General features: G+C 39.6%; 1 protein-coding gene and 1 non-coding gene across 6 annotated transcripts in view; both read right to left on the bottom strand.

Moving 5' to 3' along the window:
* The window catches only part of TEX14 (testis expressed 14, intercellular bridge forming factor), a 150,847-nt gene that overhangs the window by 128,040 nt on the left and 5,066 nt on the right, over positions 1 to 17,741 (bottom strand). For all 5 annotated transcript variants that reach the window (XM_056814208.1, XM_056814204.1, XM_056814207.1 and 2 more), the window contains exon 2: positions 10,543 to 10,679. In XM_056814208.1, the coding sequence (XP_056670186.1) occupies positions 10,543 to 10,679 (137 nt within the window). The remainder of the gene's footprint in view (positions 1 to 10,542; positions 10,680 to 17,741) is intronic.
* Positions 4,052 to 4,268, bottom strand: LOC130457618 (small nucleolar RNA U3). The gene has a single exon (XR_008916919.1). It is a non-coding gene; the product is annotated as a small nucleolar RNA U3 (small nucleolar RNA).

The raw sequence follows: 17,741 nt of genomic DNA, 5'->3' as shown, positions 1-17,741 counted from the left end.
ACTAAAAGCTTTATCTTAATAGCCCAAAATACTACATGATTCTCACCTAGGAAAGTTCTTTCTAAACAAGTCAGTGGGTTATAAATGCCAGTTATTTTCATCGCTAACATAATTTGTTTTAAGTCACCCTGCCTCAGCCACACTACCTCGAAGGCGGACACCAGAGAGAGAATGTAACAAAATGGGCTGGATGGAGTGTTTAGGCAACAACAAATAATCATCCGGTGAGAGTGGAGGACTAAGGGCAAAATCATAGTACAGTTCAAAGTGCAGTCTCTAAAATCAAAGGATCTAAGTTCAAATATCACCTCTGGCCCTTAAATGGGCCTTGGGACAGTCTGTTTCCTCATTAGTAAAATGTTGTAGGCATTGTTGGCCTACATCAGTCATCTAGGAGCTCATTTTTTCAAGCTTTCCATCTGATCCTATGACCTGTGTTTAAATACCATCTCTGGCACATGTGACCTTGAGGAACTAACTCCATACTTTCCTCATCTGAAAAAAAGGAAGTAATTGGACTATATGAATTCTGAAATACCTTCAAGCTCTAGATCACTAGGGGAATCCAAGTAATTCCCCCTCCCGTCCTCTATTGGCTCTGACTAAATTCCAGGAAGTACACCTGGAACTCTGTCCCTTCATAAAATGCTTATTCTGATCTTTTCCATGAGGCCATGTATCATGCCTCATTGCTAAAAGAATGAGCTTTATGATGATAAAACAAACCTTGGCAACAGGATTGGTCCCAAAGACAGAAAGAGTTACTCATGCAGTAGACCACAGAAATGAGCTCATGTTAAGGATCCAAGATAACCCCAAGAAACTCGAGATGAAAAATGTTATCCATTGCCACAGAAGAAACTGTTACAATCTGAATGCAAATCAAGATACCATTTTCCACTTTTCCACTTTCCTTCATGAATTTTTTCTTGCCGGCGTGTCTTTCACAACTTGAAGAATATGGAAATATATGTAACCTGACCGCATGTAATCTGATATCTATAGATCAGATTATCTACCATCTCAGGGAGGGGCAAGGAAAGGGAGGAAGGAAAATTCAGATCACAAAATGTCAGAAAACAAGTGTTAAAAATTATTACTACATGTAATGGAAAAAATTATTTTTTATTTTGAAAAAGAAATAAATTAGTTCCCTCCTAGTCTTCTCTTTTGTCTACAAAGTGTCAGGAACCTCTAACTAGAGGAGTAAGGAAGGGAAAACCTCTTCCATGTCAGTAGTTATGAATTACAACGGCTACATGGAAACCCTGTGCCTGTGCTTTGGGCCCTTGGTGCCTCTTCTGTTTTGTGATCTTTCCCTGAGTGTAGGGCCTGAATCAAAGTTCCTGCTGAGATGGACATAGTTAGCCCCAGAAACTTCCTTATGAATTGAAGAGGTCAAAAGCTCCTGGGTTCTAAAGTGAATGTCAACTTCTTTACCCAAGGTATCCCCCCTAAAGTGCTTCTTGGAGGGAAAGATGTTCACTAACAGGAGGAGGATCCCAACACCCTATCTTGGCTTGCTAGAAAATACAGACCTTGAAGGCAGTGCAGAGCTAAGATGAATGGAAAATTACTATTCAGAAATCCCACTAAAAGCTTCATGCTTTAACATTTTAAGTGTATTACCTTCTAGGAGGATATGATAAGTTCTAAGTTACTGTGGTTTGTTAATATAGGCTTTCTTCTGTTTCTTCTGTTAAGCTTTTCTTTTGTATGAATGAAATAAATAGCTCTCCCAAGCCTGATTTACATTGTATAATTTGAGTACACCAAACAATTTTTACTCCCTGCTTTTGGGAAGATCTTAGATATGGATCAGGAACAAGCTTGAAGTGATTCTCCCTGCAGATCCAGAATAGGAACCAAAAGAGCCAGAGAGTTAAGGAATAGGAACAGGATTCTTCTCTTTAAAGACCAGGATTGAACAGAGTTTACATGCACATGCATACCCAATTACTGTCTCATGAGTCAAGGGGTCCTAGTATTGTTTGAATATAGTGCTTGGCACAAATTAGGTGCTTAAAAATGCTTGCTGACTGATAGGGAGAGAGTAAGCTCCCTTGGCAGTAGTTTTCTGTGTTATTACATAGAAACTGGTGACATAGTGTAGGGTTAGAATATAGATTTAAATGAATTTGAATTTCATCTGAAGTACTGAGGCAACACAAAGTTTGTTTGTTTATCAGAGAAATGTAATAAGGATTTGGTGCAGGCCCAGAAAAACCTCAGATGGCATCTTGGCCCCTCTTCAAGGAGCCTGCTTCTAGTATTTGGAGCATACATGATAGTCTACACCTCATTCTGGTTTGCTAATCACATGGTGAAGAGGAAGCTGTTTGGCTGCAGCCCCTGGTCTGGCCTAGGTTTTTTGGCCTTTCCCCTCTAGCTGCCCTCTGTTAGTGTGACTGCCCTCTGTTAGTGTGACTTCTTTGCTTACAACATCCACGAGACAATGGGGTCCTTCTGCCCAGTGACATCATGTGGCCCAATAAAAAGACCTTAATCCTTGGCTACTAACTTTGTTCTTTTGCATTCTAGGTGAAGGAAGTAGAGTCTCTGACCTTGTAAAACTTGGAAAGGGCAGTAGAGTCAGTCATAGGAATCTAGTCAAGAGTTCATGCTGTTGGGGGCAGCTGGGTAGCTCAGTGGATTGAGAGCCAGGCCTAGAGACGGGAGGTCCTAGGTTCAAATCTGGCCTCAGCCACTTCCCAGCTGTGTGACCCTGGGCAAGTCAATTGACCCCCATTGCCTAACCCTTACCACTCTTCTGCCTTGGAGACAATTTGACTCCAAGACTGAAGGTAAGGGTTTAAAAAAAAACCATGCTGTTTTACTGACAATCCAGTACTGCTGCCCCAAGGAGTAAAGGAGAAATCTTCTTGAGTGACCTTGTGGACCCAGGTCAAGAGAAGCTTTGACTCATCCAAAAATCATTTTACATTTGGACATGAATTTGGTGGAACCAATGGTATGAAAGAACTGAACTAGACTTTGGGACAACTAGTCCCCTGAGGCTGAGGTGATATTGGGGAGAGTATCCCTTTGATTTATAGGATTGAAGAAAATTCCCTTTTGTAAAAATTCCCTTTGTAAAAAAAAAAATTGATGCAAAGTGATTAAATAGATCTGAGATACTAATGGTGGAGGAAGAAGTCAATGAAATCTTGAGTTAATGGGATTAGAGCAAATATCTCCTAAAGTCCACATTGCACCCTAGAAACTCTTAGAAGGCAGATATGGTACTCTTGGCTCTCGGAGCAAGTCAGAGCACTTGCTGGCCTCTCAGGCTCCCTGGGGGCCCTGCATGGTTTGGGCCATTTCTCCCTTTGCCTTCTCATTAAGGTGGTAGAAAAAATTTCAGTTGAAAGGACTAATTAAAAGGCCAAGCCTGGACTTGGATGCCAGTCACTTAGGTTCTCTAGCCAAGAAACCAATTTGGATCAGAGATAAAGTGGGGGAGTTGACAGCTTATAGGAGAGTCCTTGGTGGGGGTGAAGGGAGCAGTTACAAAGTTAAGTGAATAGAGAAAACAAGAGGCCCAGACATGACATCTGATCTCAGATACCTCCTGACTCTGGGCAAATCACTTAAACCTAATTTTCGCCTAACCCTTAAAATCAGTAAAGTCTTCAAAAATAAAAATTAATGAATTCACCCCCAAGACAGGAAATACAGCATGTCAACAAAGCTTCAAAGACAAGATACTTATGTCATTCCTAGATAGGACATTAGTTTTCAAAAGAGATGTTCAAAAACAAAAGTCATATTTAAAGTCAGCCTAATAAATTTTAACAAGACTTTCTACAGTAATAGTGGTAGTCTCAGTGAGAATGACAATTGTCTTTGTGCATTATCCTCTATTGGTGTACCCCCTCATGTGGCTTTAAAGTCCAAATACTGAAGCAGAAGGGGTACCAGTTGTTTACATGAAGGTATTCACACACATCATTCATCTTCAAACAAAGGTGGTAGTGGCTCAGTTAATGCGAGTTCACCAGATAGAATAACGAAAAACTTCCTTTAAATACTACATGAAGAAAACTGGAGAGCCACTCAGCTTGCGTTCTCTTCCTCTCACCCTGCCCAAAAGCAGAGAAGAACGATCATCAATGGCAGGTAGCAGCTGCTGGAAAGCAGCACCACAAGCCAGCTTCACGCTCAGAAGAGAACACTACAGCTCCTCCTCGTGGTTACCTCCGTGCTACACTTTCAGCCACAATTCTCTAGTAACATACTATAGAAATGATCCCTGAAAGTATAGTCTTAGCCGGCAACTCCCAGGCGCGTCCGCCACACACAATCCCGCGCACTCTTAGCTCACGGCCACTTTTACGCACCCTCCTCGGGCCCACCGAAAACCAAGGCGGTGCGCCTTCCTCAATATGCCAGACAATGCCCAAGCCCCACATAGCTCATCTCTCCAGCCAGAGATCATTCTAAACCCCGAAAAACCTCATGAGTTCTAATTAGCATATTGCCTCCAGAAAGCCAATCACATGCTTCAGCTGCTCTTTCAATTCACAACACTAGCGTATAGGGAAGGGCTCTCGAGTTCTCGCGGTGTTCTACCGAGAAAGGCAGGGCTCGTCACTCTGTGATCCAGAGCCTAGGTTTAGGCCGCTAATAAAGGAGTTCACTGTGCTTAGAAAGGTCTTTAGGAAAGGGTATCGTCTTGACCAGGGCCCCAGGGAACCTCCCCTGCCACTTAAAAATTTAACTTGTGGTTGGGGCTTCCCTTAGACATCCCTAAAACTCCAAAAGGTCTCCCAGGTCAGAGAATACATAAAGAATTCATTTTTCCTTGCATTCCTGCAAGTGCTGGCTAAAGGAAAGTAACCTTGAACAAAAGAAGTCAAATGATAAGGGTTTCTGAGAGAGGCACTCCCTCTGACCTCTTCCCTCATTTTTGATGAGCACCTCTCAGCTTGCTTCTGATAGGCATCTGTTTTGAGTTCAAATATCTAACCATCCCCAGAACTGGGCAAGTTCACCCCCCCCCTTTGACCTTGAGGCATAGAACATAACTACATGACCCATCTTGGGTCCCAGAATCCCAAAAAACATCACTATGTCTTCCTTCCCCTCTGTCTCATAACATGTCACCCCATCATCATCCCATCTCTAGTCATGTAAGCCATCCAAATGCCCATCTCCTTGGAGAGGTGGAATACTTTCCACCTGCTCTTGCCTACTGACCACTCAACTCAATAATTCAACTTAATAAATTTTTCTATTTTTAAGCTAATTACTGGAGCCTTGTCATCCCTGAAGGTGTCCCTTTGGCCCAGGTTTTCTTGATCAGCTCTCCCACTAAATGTTCCACCCTGAAAAACTATAGCCTTGATCTATCAGAAAGGTCTCTCCTCTTAAGAACTTTATTTGGGGGTCACCTGATGAGTATTCCAGGCTTGGGACGCCAAAGGCCATTTGAGAGGGTTTTATCCACCCCACGTCATCCCTAGTCCACCCCATCTTTCTGTAAGAAAACTGAGACCAAGACCACAAGCATTATGCTACTATGAGCCAGCCACTGTGCTGGGTGCTGAGAATGGAGAAACAAATCTGGAAATGGTCCCTGTCCTCAAGAAATTTGTATTTGAAGGTAACAGTACATACATATAGAAGCAAATGCAAAACATGGAGTGGAGCATTCCACAACTGGAAAAATGAGAGGAAATGCCTTTTCTGGGAAGGTGACACTTAAACTCACCTTCAAAGGATACTAGAGATTCTAAAAAGCTGCTGTGTAGACAGAAACCTCCTAGACCTCTGCAGAGAGACAATCTAATAATGAGCAATATAAAACACATTAGTGGAAACAGCTCACTTTTTCTTTCTTGAGACAAGAGGAGTAGGAAATGACTGTTAAAAGAAAAAACTTCCCACAAAAGGGAAGAGAAAAAGGCTCATAATCTTAATGAGGGTCCATTCTGTATCCCCTGAGAAATGTGACTTTTAAGAAGCTAAAGGATGAAATGTTAAGATCTAGGACTTGGAGACCCCTGGGTTTGAATTCTGGTTTCCATTATTTAATGTCTTTCAACTTTAGTTCCCTCATCTGTAAAATGAGATTGTAATATCTGAAATATCCTTATTGAAGCATTGTCCCTTCTTACAAAGAGAGCCCAAAACCAGTGTGCACTAGCAGTGTGCACTAGAATCACTGAAAATTATTTTCATTTCCCCAAATAATATAAGTGCTTACATGTTACCCTATCTGAATTTACAGTCATTTGAAGCACCCTTATTCCTACCTAATATCACTTTTAAGCTTGTTCACTCTACTATCTAGCTAGAAAAGGAAAGAACAAAGAATTCCAGTATCTCTGCCAAGAAAACCCTACATACTGGCACAAAGAGTTGGACACAATGAGCAACACTAAGAAAAAGCACAAAAAAACATTCCAAAAAGATACTTTCCAAAAAGACGTGTAATAACACAATTTGCCAACAGATTAAGATAGCAACAAATACAGCATAGCCTTGCCCAATCCTCTGTGCTCTCTACTTTCTAAAAACAAACACACATTTTTTAATTTGTCAACAAACTTTGCTTCCATCTTTGTTTTTAACAGAAACCTAGTCCTCGCCTAAGGACACCAAATGCCTGGCATCTCCTTCCACTGGTGATTACTTTTTAACTTCCACACAATTCACAGGTCTAAGAAGAGGAATAGGTAACCTCTTTGCTTTCCCTTGCTTCTTTAGGAGACATGTCTACCAGATCTTTCAATGATCTTTTTCTCTTCTAAAGTGTATTCAAGCTACTTTTTCTCTTTCAAGATCCATTCAAACCACTTGGGTAATACTTCTCCCATCCTTTTTTAGATGTTATCTGTGTCAATTATTGTTCAACAAACCTTTACTAGTACTTATCCTGGGCCAAGCACTATGCTAAATTCTTTCTTTGGGGACTCAAAGGCAAAAAATAGTTTTCTCTTCTCAAGAAGTTCACAGTCTAAATATGTAAATAATTTGAATTGTTTTTTTGTTTGTTTAAGGTATATGCAGAATAAACTGAAAACAATGAACAGAGGGGAACTCTAGAATTAAGGCCTATTAGGAAAGGCTTCTTATAGAAGATGAGATTTGCATTAGGACTTGAAGAAAGCCAGGGAAGTCACAAAGTAGAGATGAGTAGAAAGATCAGGGACAGCCAGAAAAAATGCCTGATGTCTAGAGATGGAGTCTCATGTGTGGAGAACAGATAGGGGGCAAGTATCACTGAATTGAAGAGCAAGTGGGAGAGGGTGAAAGGTAGAAAAAGATGATCATCTTTTTCTACCTTTCACCCTCTCCCACTTGCTCTTCGTCCTTTGAATGACAGAGAGAATTATGCATTTAATCCTGATGGTAATAGAGAATTACCAAGACATTATCTCCATTTTTTAACCTATATCTTCCCCTCCACAGTTGCCTGCCATTATCATGAGGACCAGACTTCCATTATTTATTTTAATGACTTCCTCTAGAAAGAGAGAATGACCACAATTTTAAGAACATTAAAGAATAGTTTGATGTCCCAGGTAGGAAGAATTCAGATGGCAATCTCATTAAGAGAATCAACATGTGGATTCCCTCCAAACGGGGTTCAAATCCCACCTTATATACTCAATAACTATGTGTCCCTGAGCAAATCACTTAAATTGTCTGGGTTTCAGCCCCTCATCTATAAAATAAGGAAGTCAGACTAGATAATATTCTAAGGTCCCTTCTAGCTCTAAATCTATGATTCTAGGACTCATTTCCATGAGTACAGATATGATATGGGGGTACAGGCTTTTCCTAGACACCCAACACCCCAGATTATGTCCCAGTTAGAAAAGTATATAAAAGACTCATTTTTTCCTTGCATTCCTGAAGGCTAGGAAGGTACCTTTGAAGCCCTCTGGCCTCTCCCTTCATTCTTTTTAAAACCCTTACCTTCTGCCTTAGAATCAATACTAAATATTTATTCCATGGCAAAAGAATGGTAAGGGCTAGGCAAAGGGGGTTAAATGTCTTGCCCAGGGCCACACTGCTAGGAAGATTCTGTGGCCAAATTTGAACCCAGGACCTCCCATCTCCAGGCCTGGCTCTCAATACACTGAGCCACTCAGTTGCCCCCTCCCTTCATTCTTGATGAGCACAGATAGGTACCTCCCAGCTTGCTTCTGAAAAACATCTACTTTATGTCCCAAATATCTGGTTATCCTCTAAACTGGACAGTTCACCCCCTTTTGACTTTGAGGCATAGGACATAACCACATGACCCATCTCAGGTTCCAGAGACCCAGTAACATGCCATCATCTTCCTTTCTCTAGTCACATAGACCCTGTTGTCAAAATCCCAGAATCCATCTCTTCTAGGAGGCACACTATCTTCCAACCATTTCAACACGACTTCTAAATTAACAAGTTTCTCTTCCTATTTTTAAGCTAAGTGTTGAAGTCTTGTATCCTTGTCACAAACCTTGGGTTTTTACCACAACAGGTACACTGTATGGTGTTTAAAGATCTTCACAATCAGGACTCATCCTACTTTCCAGACTTCTTATATATACTTCTTTCACACAATACAGTTCAGCCAAAAGGGTCTTTTTCCTGTTTCTCCCATCTTCAGGCTCATACCTCAAATACATTCCCTCCTCATCTCTACAAATTAGAATTCCTAGCTTTCTTCAATGCTCAGGTCAAATGCAACCTTTTCCACAAAGCCTTTCCTGACCCCACAGTTTCTATTTCCTTCCTCCCTGATTTAAATTCTGTTTTTTATATATTTTGTGTATACCTCTTTACGTATATCTCCCCACAATAGACTATAAGTTCTTCAAAGATAGAGACTGTTTCATTTTTGTCTCTGTATACCTAGCACAATGTCTAGCACATACTAAGAGCTTAAAAAATGCTTATTGATTAATTTTGTCTAATTCTTCATGCTTTTTTATACTTCTGTTTGAAGGAAAGTTTTACTTATCTACCTTTACTGATCTTCAGGGAGACTCAGAAAACGAATCCTGCAAGTTTTCAGGATTCTTATAGAGGAATGATAAATTAAAAGATAATGCTAAAACAGATCAGAAGTATGATTTGAACACAAGTCTTCACAGTTCAAAATCCTGTATGCTATGAAACCATACTACTTATATAAAAGGAAAAAAAAATCTTTTTTCCCCCAACTTTAAAGCAACAACTTAGTTCATGTTTTTCTCCCCTCCAGGGAAAAAATGAACCATTATTAATAACAAATAGTTATATGAAACTACCCTAACCCCACATGATAGAATCACTTTCAGAAGTCTAAGTTCTTTCTTGTAAATGGCTAAACTTCCAGCTACACTTCTCCAGAAACATGCTATAGAAATATCTGAAAGCATAATCTTAGCTACTTAGTCAATCCTTAGCATTACGGAAGAAGCTCAAACACAGTTAAGCTTATTATTGTACATCTAGTCAATATTAGTTTTTCTTTGATTAACAAAGTAGGGTGAAATGTCATAATATAGGACTATGTAAATGTTTCATTATCTTCATGATTTTAAAACACTTTTATATCACCACAAAGTCCCAAAGTCCTCTAATATACCAGATTACACACACACACACATATATATATATAAATACATAAAAATATATTCTATATTAGAGTTGAAATGCTCTGGGAACCAATTAAAATATGATTTAGTTCTGTATGTCATTTTCAACTGATTTCAACAGATGAAATAAATCATATATTCAGGACTAGAGAGGACCTTAGAGGTCATCTAGTCTAATCCTATTATTTTAGAAATGAGGAGGGGGCAGCTGGGTAGCTCAGTGGAGGGGGCAGCTGGGTAGCTTAGTGGATTGAGAGCCAGGCCCAGAGATGGGAGATCCTAGGTTCAAATCTGCCCTCACACTTCCCAGCTGTGTGACCCTGGACAAGTCACTTGACCCCCATTGCCTAGCCCTTACCACTCTTCTGCCTTGGAGCCAATACACAGTATTGACTCCAAAACTGAAGGTAAGGGTTAAAAAAAAAAAAGAAATGAGAAAACTGAAGTATAGGGAGGCCCATGGTCATTTGATAAGGCTTATAGATATATTCCAAGTGGACAGATGAAATCTGAAACCACATTCTCTGACTTTGGATCCAGTGTTTTGTCCAATACAAAATACTATTAAGGTGAACATTCATCTAATTATTTAGAATTCTCTTTAAGCAAAATTTTAATGACAAGTATAGTAACAGGGTAAATGGCAAAGCTTCATTTAAAAACAATTTTTAGTTCATCTCTTAAAACCTCTATTTGAATAATATGGATTCAGTAGTCTAAAAAAATGTATCTCCAACTACATTTTATGGAGAATTCTAGTTCAGAGCTTTCTAGGGAATTTCTTAACACACAATCTCTGATTTTATCTATCTATCTATCTATCTATCTATCTATCTATCTATCTATCTATGTATGACTGTCCATCCATCCATCCATCCATTCATCCATCCATCCATCCATCTATCTATCCATCCATCCATCCTCTGATCCTCTGAATCTCATTAACATCTCTAGATATACTCACCTTTCTTCAGAATTTTTTTCACTTTAACATAGTTTCCTTGTTTGACATATTCATGGAACTGAGCTTCCAGAGAGTCATTCCTTAATGAACCAAGCTGCACAGGGCAGGGGATTGGAAGCTGAACAGCTCGTGACATCCTGTTGTCAAACACACACACAAAAGAAACAAAAAATTTAAAAAGATTAATGTGAATATAAAACAGAATGAGTCAACTTATTCACATTTATTCATGACAAGCCTTTCCTCTAATTTAATACCAGGGTAAAGACCTGAATATTAAAAGTTGTAGCATAAAAAATTTAGAAATTCAGAAGATATAAAACCAATAAGAAATAAATAGAAATTTTATTTAAAAAATAACTGGTAAAAGAAAACACTTCTAATTATAAAAATAAATATTTATTAAAATTCATTTAATTTAATGACTGAAAAATGAAGAGTAATTAACTTTCCACTAAAATGTTCACTTGATACCTCATAATGACACATGATTTTTCCTGGATTCTCTAATATACTGTCAAGTCTTACAAAGATTTGAAAGATTTCCAGTATTAAACAGATACTGAGAAGATCAAATAGAAAGTTCTGAGAAAAGGTCCCTAGATATATTCTAGATAAGTAAAGTGAAAGGGTCACTTCTGAAGTGCTAAAGTAAGGCTTAAATTATTGCAAATAAGACAGGGAACTATAATTTAGAGTTACAGACTGTCAACATGGAAATATAGAAATCCCCAGTTTACTTAGTTTAAGGGTATAAACCCCAGGTTTTGACCTTGTCACAGGAGAGGTTTCCCCCTGAGGGAAGGTCCCACTTCACCAGACAATAGACATCCACTTCAGGTAGCTCTTTTTGTCTTTGTCAGAAGCCTTTCCCAGTATATCACACCCTCCTTTCTAGGATTGAACTCCTGACCTTCAGCTTGTGAGACTGATGCACTACCTAAGGTGCCAAAGCTGCAGTGAATGTCTATTGTCTGGTGAAGTGGGACCTTCACTCAGGAGGAAACCTCTCCTGTGACAAGGTCAAAACCTGGGGTTTATACCTTTAAACTAAGTAAACTGGGGATCTCTAGATTTCCATGTTGACAAGACCTAGATAAAACTAACATAACAGCCTTTAATCAAAACCCCACAAAAATAGTAGAGTAAAAGTGGTTGTACAGATTCACTCTCAAACATAACTAAAAGACTGAAGAAGAAGAGTAACAGTCCAAAAGATCATTGGGAAATTCATGTAAGAATTACAAAGATCCCCCTTTTCCAGCTCAGGTTGGAACAGGAAGATAAAAGAGTGCTAAACTAGAAAAAGGATTGGATTAGTAAAGATCAAAGAAGCTTTCTAGGGTGAAGAGGCCTGGAGTTACGTATCAGGGCAGGTAAAACTCAGGCCAGGGGTGAACCTGTAGCCATGTTATTCTTTCTGACTCTGAACTGTGTAACCGAGACTTCACAACGAAAACAGAGCTGAGGAAGGGGGAAAAGGAAAGACCACACTTGTGTCCCTCTGACCCCAGGAGGAAACTCTTTTGATGTAGAGAAGAGCTGGAGCCAGCAGTGGTCTACTGGAATTCAAGAAGAAAGGAATCAGTCTCCTAAGACTTGATAGCTACTACTGCAGTGGAGAAGAAAGCTCAAAAAGCAATGTCTCAAAGTGCAAAGACAAAGACCTAAAACTAAGAATTATGTATGAGCCTGAGTAGAATTCTACAGGGGACAAATGGGATTTTAATGAAACAGAGTTTCTAAGTATTTTTTTTAAAAAGACCTAAAGTTAAGTAGAAACTTCAAAATGCAAATCAAATTATCAACATAAAAAAGGTCATTCCAGCAATTATAAAGAACAATAAAAGGTCAAAGAGTTTACATTCTAATAGGGAGAGGAAAAACAATGGTCCCCTAGAAACTATAATATCATCAAGAATCACAGAATGAATTAATAAACCAGAAAGAGAAACTCAAAATAGTTTTGTTCTATTTTCAAAAGAAAGAAAAAGGAAAAGGGAGTTAAGAAGGAATATAATAGAAAAGAAAGGGGATAGAACTTAATAGAATCTCACTTTATCAGGGGGTCAAAGAAGAGAAGCCATCTGGCAGAAATTACTTTCAGATCACTATCTCACACTATATGCCAAGATAAGTTTCAAAGGAAGATAGTACTTAAAGAAAACAAAAATCATACCATAAAGACATTAGAAGAACAAGGAAGGAAACACCTATCATAATTATGGATGGGGGTAGAATTTGTGACCATACAAGGGATAGAGAGGATCACAAGAAATAATAGACAATTTTAATTATATAAAATTAAAAAAAGGTTTTGTGCAAACAATTACTGCTTTTAAAATGAGAATAAAAGTTAAATTGGGGGGGGGGGACTTTGCAGCAAGTTTCTCTGATATAGATCTCATTTCCAAGATATATAAAGAACTGTGAGAGGATTTATTTGTAATATATTGTCTATTTCTTGGTTTTGAATTGAGATTCAGATCAGTTCCTCAGATCTTCCTACTCATTCCTTTGTTCCTGAGAACTTCAAGAAATGTTCCACCCAAGAATTTCTTCCATTGTAGGGTAACAGATAGGAAAGTGATATGATGAGTTGTGTATTGCTTGGTAAATAAGAACCATCCTAAGTCAGAAATGTTGCTAGCAGCAGAACCAAGTCCTTGAATCGCCCATTGAGAAACACTGGATGTCATTGCTAACCAGACAGAACTCAATTTCTCCTTCTACACATTGGGGGCATGGGACCAGGCATGGGATTGTCAACTATCACTCAAGGAACTGGGAGGGACTTGTAAGGATAATTTTAGTGTTTTGACTTAAGTCTAAATGATTGGTCACCAGGGAAAATTCCCAAATGATAAAATATCCAAGTCAGCTGGGAATTATGGAGATTTTAATTAATATAGAGAAGGAATTGAGAGAGAGAGAGAGAGAGAGAGAGAGAGAGAGAGAGAGAGAGAGAGAAAGAGAGAGAGAGAGAGAGAGAGAGAAAGAGAGAGAGAGAGATTTAAACTGCTCTGGCGCTCAGGCTGAGCCAGACAGTAAAGGCCTTGGCCAAAGTGGCCTCCCTGAGCCTAACGGTAAGGGAGTCAGTCTTAACCACCAGACCGTCTCCAAGCTGGGTTCCAGTTCTCCACTGAACTCAAATCTCCTGTACCAAGTTCAGAATAATCTCTCAAACTGACTTTTAGCCTTCTTTTAAAGAGAATTTTCTCTTATGTCACCTCCCCTAAATTTTTACGTCTACCAATCACAGTAGACACTTTTCCCCAGGACTGCCCATTCTTAGTTCTCATCACTCTTTAGTTCTCACCTTCTCTGGTTAGATTATATCTTCTGAGGTACTTCACACTTCTTTGTTAAGCTTGCCTTTTTTGAGTTGCTTGACCATTTTGTGATCAATTTAACCTTTACAGGTACTTAATACCTTTTTGAATTAGATCTAAAAACAGACCTAACTTAAGGTTCTAGCTTCACTATAAGGTATGAGTTAAGTACCTTCATTGTTCAATCAGGAGTTTACAACTTTATCTTCCCCTAAAGTATGTCTAATTAGGGTGGAGTAATTTTTAAAGTTCCCAATACATTCCTGATTCTTGTTAGACCAAGTATCTCCATTGTTACAATAAAGAAATATCTAAATCAAATCTTAAAGTAGAGTCTGAGTAGTTTTAAGATTCACAGACTGAATGTTTGACTGACCATCTTCTCACTGGTTATTCATCAATCAGAGATGTCTTGGGATATTTAGGGGAGATCTGAGTAATGAGCTTCCAAAATTATATTTATGGATCTACTGGACAGGATTGATCACCAAAATCCAATTAATTTATTGGTTATTGCTATCTTAATCAATAAATTGATTTTCTTACCTGGAAGCCAGTCTCTCAGAATGTTTAATTGTCACAAACTGATTCAAATTTATAAGAACAAGAGGTATTCCACAAAAGATAAATGGTCCAAGGTTATAAAGTTATTTCTTAGAGGAAGAAATCCATGCTATTAAAATATGTTAAAATGTTCTAAGTCACTAATAACAAATTATTAATAAATATAAACTAAAAGAACTCTAAGGTTCCACCTCAAGTCCATTGACAAAGATGAGAAAAAGAAAAAGTGATCATTGTTGAAGGATTTGCAGGAAATATGTCCAAAAACTCACTAACCCTTTAAGCCAGAAATATCTCTAATAGGCCTAAACCCCAAAGAGTTGACAAAAAGGAGAAAATGATCAACATGTAAAAAGAAAATGTTTATAACAATTCTTTTTGTAGCAGCAAAGAATTGGAAACCCAACGATGGGGCCAATGGTTGAAAAAATTATTCTATATGAACATGATAGAATATTGCTATGACACAAGAAATGAAAAGGAAGCTCTCAGAGAAACCCAGTAAGACTAGTATGAATTGCTAAAGAGTTTAATGGTATGTGGAGAACAATTTATACAATAATAACATTGTAAAGCAAAACAACTAAGAGATCCTTAAGATCTCGAATCAGTGTAATGACTAATGCTTTCAGACAACCAATGATAAAACATGTTATCTATTTCATGGCAGTGGGGTGATGAACTCAGTATAAGATGATATTTATATAACCATTCCCACAAAAAAGAGGTTAAGCTAGATGAAGAAACGATTTTCAAAAGAAGTAATTTCAACATTAAACTCCTGAAAAATACTCAAAACCACTAATTGCTAAAAGAATAAATTTTTTTTGACATTTTTTTAATTTGGTCAATTTCAAACATTATTCCTTGGTTACAAAAATCATTTTCTATTCCTCCCTCACCCCTCCCATAGCCGATGTGCAATTCCACTGGGTATTACATGTGTCCTTGATCAGAACCCATTTCCATGTTGTTGGTCTTTGTAGTCACTAGGATGTTCATTTAAAGTCTATATCCCCAATCATATCCCCTTCGACCCATGTCATTAAGCAGTTGTTTTTCTTTGATGTTTTTACTCCCACAGTTTTTCCTCTGAATGTGGATAGTGTTTTTTCTCCTATATCCCTCTGGGTTGTTAGAGAGAATATCTTTGATAGAGAGAATACCTCAAGACCTGAGAGAAGAACAGCTCTAGTCAGCAAAGAACTGGTGCGATATAACATCGACATCGCAGCATTAAGTGAAATACACTTACCAGAAGAGGGATCACTCAGCGAACCCACCACTGGATACACCTTCTTCTGGAAAGGTAGAGCCTCAAATGAAGACAGAATCCATGGTGTTGGCCTGGCTATCAAGACCAGTTTGCTCAAACAGCTGCCAGACTTGCCTGTAGGCATCAGCGAGAGGCTCATGAAGATCCATTTACCTCTCAGCAAAGACCGATATGCCACAATCATCAGCGCATATGCCCCAACACTGACCAGCACAGAGGAGACCATTGAGCAGTACTACTCTGACCTGAGTGTCGTCCTGCACTCGGTGCCCACAAATGACAAGCTGATACTACTGGGAGACTTCAATGCCCACGTTGGCCAGGACCGTGAAAGATGGAAAGGAGTGCTCGGCTAACACGGCATGGGCAAAATGAACAACAATGGCCTACTGCTACTCAGCAAATGCTCAGAGTTCGAACTCATCATCACGAACACTGTGTTCAGAATGGCGAACAAATATAAAACAACATGGATGCACCCACGATCAAAACAGTGGCATCTCATTGACTACATCATTGTACGCCAGCAAGACATCCAGGATGTACAGATCACCAGAGCCATGAGAGGAGCTGAATGCTGGACAGACCACAGATTGGTTAGAGGAACTCTTCAAATGCACATGGTGCCTCGCCATCCAAAACACAACCAGACAGTTCACGCATTTTACAACCTGAGTCGTCTTAGTGATCCATCTTATTTGCAAACATTCCAGTCCTGCCTGGACGACAAGCTGTCTGCCAAGGGACCACTCACTGGAAGCTCAACCGAGAAATGGAACCAGTTCAGAGATGCAGTGAAGGAAACATCAAAGGCAGTCCTAGGCCCCAAACAACACAACCACCAGGACTGGTTCGACGAAAACAACAGTGCTATTGAAGACCTATTGAACAAAAAGAACAAAGCCTTTATGGAGTGGCAAAATAACCCAAACTCTGCTCCTAAAAAGGACAGATTCAAGTCTCTCCAAGCCACAGCGCAGTGTGAGATCAGGAAGATGCAAGACCGATGGTGGGAAAAAAAGGCAGAAGAAATCCAGCGCTTTACTTATACGAAAAACTACAAACAATTTTTCAGTGCCCTCAAGACTGTCTATGGGCCATTAAAACCCACCACCACTCCCTTGCTATCCTCTGACGGTGACACTCTCATAAAAGATAAAAAAGGCATCAGCAACAGGTGGAAAGAATACTTCAGTCAGCTTCTCAACCCACCCTCTTCACCAGATCCCCCAAAACCGCACCACTAAACAACTTGACGTCCCTCCTTCAATAGAGGAAGTCCAAAAAGCCATTAAACAAATGAGTGCAGGCAAGGCACCCGGTAAAGACGGGATCCCAACCAAGGTGTACAAGGCCTTAAATGGAAAGGCGCTCCAGGCATTCCACATAGTGCTGACCAGCATATGGGAAGAGGAAGACATGCCCCCAGAACTCAGAGATGCCTCCATCATAGCCTATACAAGAACAAAGGTGCACGAGCAGCCTGTGACAACTACAGAGGCATCTCACTACTCTCCACTGCTGGAAAGATCCTCGCCCGTGTCATACTCAACAGACTCCTGTCATCTGTTTCAGAGCAGAACCTGCCTGAATCACAATGTGGCTTCCGACCAGATCGCAGCACCATCCACATGGTCTTCACAATGAGGCAAATGCACGAAAAATGCCTTGAGCAGAACCTGAGTCTCTACATTGTCTTCATAGACCTGACGAAGGCGTTCGACACAGTGAACAGGGACGCATTGTGGGTGATCCTTAGCAAGCTCGGTTGTCCAGCAAAATTTGTCAGACTGATCCAGCTCTTTCATGTCGACATGACAGGGGAAGTCCTATCTGGTGGAGAGACTTCTGATCGCTTCAACATCTCCAATGGTGTGAAACCAGGCTGTGTCCTCACTCCAGTACTATTCAACCTATCCTTCACCCAGGTATTATGGCATGCTGTGATGGATCTAGACCTGGGCGTCTATAATCAAATACCAACTGGATGGCTCACTATTCGACCTTCGCCGCCTGACTGCAAAAAC

The sequence above is a fragment of the Monodelphis domestica genome, chromosome 2, assembly GCF_027887165.1.
Source record: "Monodelphis domestica isolate mMonDom1 chromosome 2, mMonDom1.pri, whole genome shotgun sequence".
NCBI lineage: Eukaryota > Metazoa > Chordata > Mammalia > Didelphimorphia > Didelphidae > Monodelphis > Monodelphis domestica.
The sequence above is the reverse complement of the archived record's forward strand: the minus strand, read 5'-3'. Positions and strand labels throughout refer to the sequence as shown.